Consider the following 7,595-nt stretch of genomic DNA (forward strand, 5'->3'; position numbering starts at 1 on the left):
GGCTCAATAGGGTTGTAGGTGAAAGCCACACACTTCTTTAAAGAGGACGGTCAGCCCTCTTATGTCACAATCTTACACAGACAGCCGTACTTTTGGATGCATCTCACCAAAAGCACAAAAGGAGTGTACACCTTTTCAAGCCCCACTCAAGAGTTAAAGGTTCCGCTCATCCCACTGAGAACGGCCCAGCGCACCTTCCACTCCGTGGAGTACCTCATCACGACGGCCCGGCACTGACTGTTGTAGCCCTCAACCCCCATGCGGGCCACATCCTCTGGTCCTCTGACTCCCAGCGCCTTATCAACTTCGTATTCCTGAAAATGTGCAGCAAGACTGTTAACAGCCCTGCCCTCCGAGGTAAACGCAATTCAGCAACTCTAGAAAATAACACAGACTTCAAAAAATTGGATCTCAAAAATCTACAGAGAAGATGAACTATACATGACATTATAGAAACAAAGTACACTGAAGAAAAAACTCACGTTAACATACTATATGATGAAATCCAATGCTTAATAAAAAATCAGAACCTTATAAAGCTGGTGACTCAAACATACCACAGGTAAGCCATGACAATCCCATCCAAATCTTCTGTCAACATGAAACCCACTCTGGTGAGCATATCTGGTAACTATATCTTTAATTGTCCCTGCAAGGATGTGTCCATAGTGAGGCAGTCCAGTTGCAAAAGGAGGCCCGTCATAGAACGTAAATCTAACAGAGGCAATAAAAAGGTGTTGAGTGACTTTAAAACAGCAGTAATTTAGGGTAACATTTTTCTACAGATAGCTCCTATCACAGTAGAGTCTCCAGGGAGAAGAAAAGCAGCAAGACCAGAAAATTCACAGACATAAATGGTTATTTACTGGAGGTCCTGCCTTCAGAAAAGCTAGTTACGGTGCAGTTGGAATGACCTCCATCAGACTATCCACACTTAGTTAGTTCCATGACATAAGGCAAGTTATTTATCCTGATCCTGAGTTACCTCATCAGTAAAACAGGAACAAACACCTCATAGTGTTTGAACACAGGACACATACGATGAAAACAGTACAGAAAGGACTGGCTTTTAAGTGAATGGTGACTAGAGGCAGGAAGTACTCCAACAGGAAGCTAAGACTAGTTTAGTGTTTAAATGAGGGTGGTAAGAATGACAAAAATAGAACAGAAGACGGTGATACATAAATTCTATCCAGACTTCTTAAAGAAAATGAATCTACCTTAATATTTAAAAACTCATCCATTCAACATGTACCGACTGTTGAAAGTACCCACTATGCAGAGAGCTAGGAGACTCTGGGAACACAATGAAGCTTCTGCCTTCATGGAACTCAGTCTAAGAAATGACTATTCTTAAGGACTCTGCCATTACCAAAGAAATTCACATACCTTGGCTTATGTTTTGATTGCTTTAAGCATTCCTGAAAACAGTTAAATTCAGACCAGAACTGCAAGATTTTCTCTTCTTCAGCAGGAAAATTGATGTTTTCTGGAACTTGCTGAACCATTTTGTTGCTGCAAGAGAAAATCAAATTTATTATTCTTAACAGAGAAGTCTAGGATTGACAGAGTGGCATACAATAAATAAGTGTACGTATTACTATCCATGACACTACACGATACTTTAAAAAACATTACAGTTTTGAATTATAGTTCATATACCATAAAGTTCACCCTTTAAAGTGTACAATTCAGTGGTTTTTAGTATCTTCTCAAGTTTGTGCAACCATGAGCACACTCTAATTCCAGAACATCTTCATCCCCGCTTTGCCCTGCCCGCTCCAAAAATCTGTCAACATTAGCAGTATGAACAATCCTGCTACGAATATTCACATGTAAGTTTTTGTGTGGACATATGTATTCAGTTCTCTTGGGTCTGCATCCAGGAGTAGAACTGGGGGATCATATGGTAACTGTGTTCAACTTTTGAGAAACTACCAAAAATGTTTTCTAAAGCTGCTGCCTCATTTTACATTCTCCCAGCAGGGAATAAATATTTCCATTTTTCTACATCCTCACTCCTGACTGTCCATTTCTGGATTATAGGAAATCCTAGTGGGCATGAAGTGGTATCTCATTATGATTTTGATTTGTACTTCCTTAATGATTAGTGATGTTAACCACATTTTCATGTGCTTATTGGCAACATTTATATCTCTTGGAGAAATTACCATTCATCCTTTGTCCAATGTATGAACTGGACTGTCTTTTAATTGTTGAGTTGTAAGAATTCTTCATATATTCTAGACACAAGTCCCTTATCAGTTACAAAATTTGCAAAAATTTTCTCCCATTCTGTGGGTTGTCATTTTAAAAAATATATATATTTTATTTATTTATTTGAGAGAAAGAGAAAGAGTGCAAGCAGCGGGAGGAGCAGAGAAAGAGGGAGAAGCAGACTCCCTGCTGAGCAAGGAGCCTGATGTAGGGCTCGATTCCAAAACCCAAAAATCCCAAAAATCATGACCCAAGCTGAAGGTAGGTGCTTCACGGACTGAGCCACCCAGGCACCCCCTGTGGGTTGTCTTTATTTTCTTCACCTTACTTACTAAAACACCAACACTTTTAATTTTAGTGAAGTCCGTTTATCTACTTTTTGTTTTGTTACTTGAGCTTTTGGTGTCATATTTAAGAAACCACTACCTAAAACAAAATTGTGAAGGTTTAGCTCTTAATTTTAGGTTGTTGATCTATTTTAAGTTATTTTTGTATATTCTGTGAAGTAGGAATACACCAGTACTTTTTTAATATTTTATTTGAGAGAGAGCGAGAGAGAGAGGAGGGAGGGAGAAGCAGACTCCCTGCTGATTGAGGAGCCTGATGTGGGAATCAGTCCCAGGACCCTGAGATCACAACTGAGCTAAAGACAGATGCTTAACTGACTGAGCCACCAGGTGCCCCAGTACTTTTTGATCATTGTAAAAGTTGTTCCCAAATCACATTCTTCACAACACTTAGTAGTTGTAGACAATATACTTGTAAGAGGAGACAAGAAAATCTTGGAAATTTATGTAAGGATACCAAAAATTCATTAATAACCTGAAAAAAGTAAATCTCAAAGTAGGTAAGAATTCTTACCTACACTTACAGGATAGAAAGCACTTCTGCTGAGATAACCTCATTTCTTTGAGGAAAACAGGTAAAACCTAAAAAAATTTAAAGCTAAAAAGATGCGACTCCTACATTCAAATAATTCCTAGCTCATTCCAATTTTCCATTTTATCCCTTTTATTGCTTATTCATGATATTTGTATCGGACAAGCTGTATACACCCTGGGTTTAGTCCCTAGTGAAAGAAGTCTTAAAGTGGCTTTTTTAAGAGTTTTGCTAATAACCCCTGCAGAAACACCTGATCAATCTGGGGCTTAACTGTCTAGTGAGCATCCTCCAACCCATTCCTCCTCAAAGCTTATATATTCTTACTTAATAATTCTAATAAGGTTGGTGACCAGGTTTCCAAGCCAACATCAGATTAAAAGGGGACAAGAGGGGCGCCTGGGTGGCTCAGTTGTTAAGCGTCTGCCCTCAGCTCAAGTCATGATCCCAGGGTCCTGGGATCAAGCCCCACGTTGGGCTCCTTGCTCAGTGGGGAGCCTGCTTCTACCTCTCCCTCTGTGGCTCCCCTGTTTGTGCGCTCTCTCTCTCTCTGTCAAATAAATAAGTAAAATCTTTAAAAAAAAAACAAACCTCAAGAACGCTAACAGTACAGGTAACTGACTCTAGGAGCAAAGAGACCTACATACCTCAGCCAATTCTGAAAGCATCAAAACCTAGGCACGGTAATTGACCCATGCCATCCAAAAAACAAATTTTTTAAAAATACATATTTTTAAACTAAAAAAAAATTTTTTTTTAAGCCAGCAGTGTGTCTCCTTTTCTTTCATTTATTTTTGAGATGTGAGGCTGTCTTTGGGTTTTATATATACGGAAAAAAATAAGAGAAGAACAGGTGGGCCATTTAATGAATCCAAGCATCCATTTCTGACTAGGTATGTCATTAAATGGTATTAAACAGAATAGCATTGAATGGCATTTTGGATCTTTGGATCTTGTTACAATGTCTGGCCTTTCATGGATGGTAAGGGTGTGAGTTTGCCCTTAATGATTTATTAGGGGTCCTGCTGGTTCAGTGAGCACCTTATTAGAGGCCAACTGAAACTGAAGGGGCTACATCTGAAAATTAACAGATCTTTGGATATCAACACATTTCTTTCTGTCACTTCTAATGCTCCTTGAGGCCAGGTCTAGAATTGCCAGCATCTATGGGAGCTGACAATAGTAGACTTGCTAGGCCCACTTTGGACTGGAGTCAGAACCTGCATTTTAACAAGATCCCAGGGGATTAGCATGCACATCAAAGTTTTTAAGTTACTACTCTTGAACTGTTCTAATCATTATTCAGGAATACCTATCTGAAAAATTTTTATTTTTATTTTTTTTTGAGAAAATGAGACTTAAGCTTTTGGTGAAAATGGCTCACAAGTTTTATAAAACTTTCTAGGGAGCTTCTATTTCCCAAAGATTAAGAATCAGTGTATTATTATGCCAAACAGATTCAACCTAAAGGCACAGGAGGAGCCATGTACCAGTGACCGGGCTATGGCGGCTGCTGAGGAGAAACAGCCCCCATGCATAAATCACAGGATTGCTCTGGCCCTTCATATCCACTGGAGAGCTGTACCTGCAAACAGCATCCAGTAACCACAGGGCATGGGGTGTGCGGAGTAGGAGGAGGAGGGAGATTAATCACCAGGCCATGCTAAGGGAAGCAATTCCCTTTTCCTCCCTCTTAGTATAAAAGCAAGTCACAGTTCTAACGATTTACGCTATGTGTATTACCATTTTTAAGAAACTTAAAACATACATATGTAAGTAAAATCTATGTTTAAATAATTTTGTATTTAAATTTAGAAGGCTAGCCACCAAACTTAACTATGCCTACCATGGCGGGCGGGGGAGGGGCATGAAAGAACAAATCTTTATTACTTCATACCACTTTTTGGGAGAAGCAGGCCCCCTGCCGAGCAGGGAGCCCGATGCGGGGCTCGATCCCAGGACCCTGGGATCATGACCTGAGCTGAAGGCAGACACTCAATGACTGAGACACCCAGGCGCCTTTTTTTTTTTTTTTTTAAGATTTATTTATTTGAGAGAGACAGAGTGCGTGTGGGGTGAAGGTCAGGAGAGGGAAATGGAGAGAGTCTCAAGCGACTCCACCTAAGCCCAGAGCCTGACCTGCCACTCGATCTCACGACCCTGAGATCATGACCTGGATTGAAATCAAGAGTCTGACACTCAACCGACTGAGCCACCCAGGCGCCCCTACCGATACTTACGTTTTAAAAGTTCATGATACTACTAGAAATTCCCTAAGTCAATTACTTTGCTTCTAGTTTCATCCTGATCTTTCTGCAAAACCTGAATGCTATAAATAAGCCCCACCTTTTAATAAAAGAAAACCCTTCTTCTCTTCTGGACTCATTCCCAACACCCTTTCACTAAGAGGCAAACCAAAAACTCGTCAGGCTGGCGGCTGTCATCTCCCACCCGCTTCGGACACACCCTAAAGCGGCAGTGATTGCCACAAGGCCCCCTCTCCTGAAGCAACACACACACTTCCACATCCTGCCCTACTTACTAGGGTCCTCCAGACTCACCCTCTCTTCCATGTCTTACTCAGCCTCAAGGCGCCGAGCCCAGGGCAGCTCCTGAGAAGACTTCTCTTTCTCCCCGCTACACACCCCACAGGAAAACGGTCCTCCTGCTCCGGGCTGCCGGCGCAGGCACCAGGCACACTGCGTACTCGGCCGGGATGCTGTGCTTACTCCGCTCCAAACCCAGGCACTTGGCAACAAACCCTCCTTCCCGTGGGCTAGGACTAGCTTTGTTCGAAGGAATGCCCCGACCTTCAAGTCATTTCCCCCCCTTCCGAACTCCTCCAGCAAACTACCACACCAACCCGCAATCACCCAATGGGGCCAGCAGGCAGAGCGGGGGTGCCTGGGGCGAACCCGCCGGCAGGACGGGGGGCAGGGTGACCTGCGGCGCCCGTGCGGGCTGAGGGGGGAGCTCCCTGGGGAGACCCTGCGGACAGCGCGGGGGGAGGGGGGTTGGCTTGGGGCGACCCCGCGGGCAGGGCGGGAGCTACCTGGGGCGACCCCGCAGGGAGGGGCCCATGGGTAAGGCGAAGGTATAACAGGGGCCCGCGGGCAGGGCGGGGACTACCTGGGGCGACCCCGCGGGCAGGTCGGGGGGTACCTGAAAGGCCCCCGTGTAGGCGCGCCAGGAAAGAGCCTCCTCCACGCCGCCGCCGGGTGTCCAGAGGTGATGCAACGCTCTGACAGCGCAGGGTAGAGAGGAAAAGGCAGGTCCACGCCGGCCAATCAGCGTGCGCCGCCGTCCACCCATCAACAAGCCGGACGCCGATTGGTCATGCGGGCTCCGGCCCCGCCTACCCTGACGGGCGCGGCGCGGCGCGCCGGGAAGGCGGCTGCGCGCCCCCGCAGAACGCCTTCCTGGGATGGCGGCGGAGGCTCGCTGCCCTGCGGGCCGTAGACTGTGGGTCGTGGGCTTCGGCTGCTATTGTGTCCGCTGACTGCGCGTTTTACGCGGGTGTGCTCGTGCGTCAGTGTCACCTGGCTGCGCACAGGACACCTGCGCATTTCCCTGCGCGCAAATCGGGCGGTTGCACTGTGCGGCCCCGACCTGAGTGACCGTTGGAAGGTTCAGGGTCGCGGAGACCTACGGCGGGTCTCCGTCGCCGTCGCCGTCACCGCCACCGCGGGGTTGAAGCCGCAAGGCCCTGGGGCTGAGACCGATGTGCGGACTGGGCCGGAGGTGCGCGCCAGTCCCCCGGAGCCGCCCGCCGAGCCGTCCTCAGGGAAGGGCGGCGGCGCTGGAGGTCGGTGGGCCCCGCAGCCCCTCCGCAGCTCCCCTACATCCTCCTGCACAAACCGTGGTGAAGGGCCACGTGCGGACACGTAACAGAACGGAAGAGAACGAAATGCCTGACCAAATTTAGTTAACACTGTTTTAACATTTCCTGTGATGAAAACAACAAAGTTTATTTGCTTTTTTATCCATCTGCTCGCTTACCATTTATCATCTCTGCTCTGGGTCTGCCTGGCACCTTCTGGATCCGCTGGTTAAAACACCAAAGGGAAGTCGGAGCCGCGCAAAGGTCAGCGGACCTCAGGCTTTGGCACCAGAGACTGAAGGGAAGTTTAGGCCTTCAAAGTGCAGAGTAACTCTAGCAGCTTACTGCGTCCGTTGGAGGGACAGAAAAACATGAGACTGTAGAAGGCGCAACACTTTAAGAACACTGTGGGAGTTTGTGCAAGCGTTCATTCAACAGTTACCACTCCAGGATGAGAGTCAGGGGGTCTCACTGCCTTGCTGAGATGAGAAACTCTCTAGGCAGGAACATTCATTTACTAGCGGTGTTTCTTCAGCTTACACTAGAAGGACTCCACTTTGTGCAGTTCATTTTTGCCATCTGCCCAGCCAGCCGGATTAGAGCAGGATAGAAGGCTCCCAGATATAGATGTGTCCAGGAAAAAAGGTGGGGACAACAGCTCTGATCATTTAAAAGCTGG

At 46.1% G+C, this 7,595-nt stretch overlaps 1 protein-coding gene and 1 non-coding gene across 5 annotated transcripts in view; both read right to left on the reverse strand.

The window, feature by feature from the left end:
• The window catches only part of IARS1 (isoleucyl-tRNA synthetase 1), a 59,611-nt gene extending 53,275 nt beyond the window's left edge, over positions 1-6,336 (reverse strand). The window contains exons 1-4 of one of the 4 annotated variants that reach the window (XM_028093043.2): positions 6,259-6,336; positions 1,390-1,515; positions 558-714; positions 195-314 (exon numbers count right to left, since the gene is read on the reverse strand). In XM_028093043.2, the coding sequence (XP_027948844.1) occupies positions 195-314; positions 558-714; positions 1,390-1,508 (396 nt within the window). In that variant the 5' untranslated portion in view covers positions 1,509-1,515; positions 6,259-6,336. Of the gene's footprint in view, positions 1-194; positions 315-557; positions 715-1,389; positions 1,516-6,148; positions 6,168-6,225 lie in introns of those variants that run through there. The other 3 variants (XM_028093045.2, XM_088019117.1, XM_028093044.2) reach the window with 3 other exon arrangements.
• Positions 4,579-4,710, reverse strand: LOC114200780 (small nucleolar RNA SNORA84). Its single transcript, XR_003607520.1, has one exon. It is a non-coding gene; the product is annotated as a small nucleolar RNA SNORA84 (small nucleolar RNA).
• Positions 6,337-7,595: the final 1,259 nt, after the last annotated feature.

The sequence above is a fragment of the Eumetopias jubatus genome, unplaced genomic scaffold (genome assembly GCF_037043125.1).
Source record: "Eumetopias jubatus isolate StellerSeaLion01/CBP00866 unplaced genomic scaffold, mEumJub1_p1.0 scaffold_15, whole genome shotgun sequence".
NCBI classification, from domain to species: domain Eukaryota; kingdom Metazoa; phylum Chordata; class Mammalia; order Carnivora; family Otariidae; genus Eumetopias; species Eumetopias jubatus.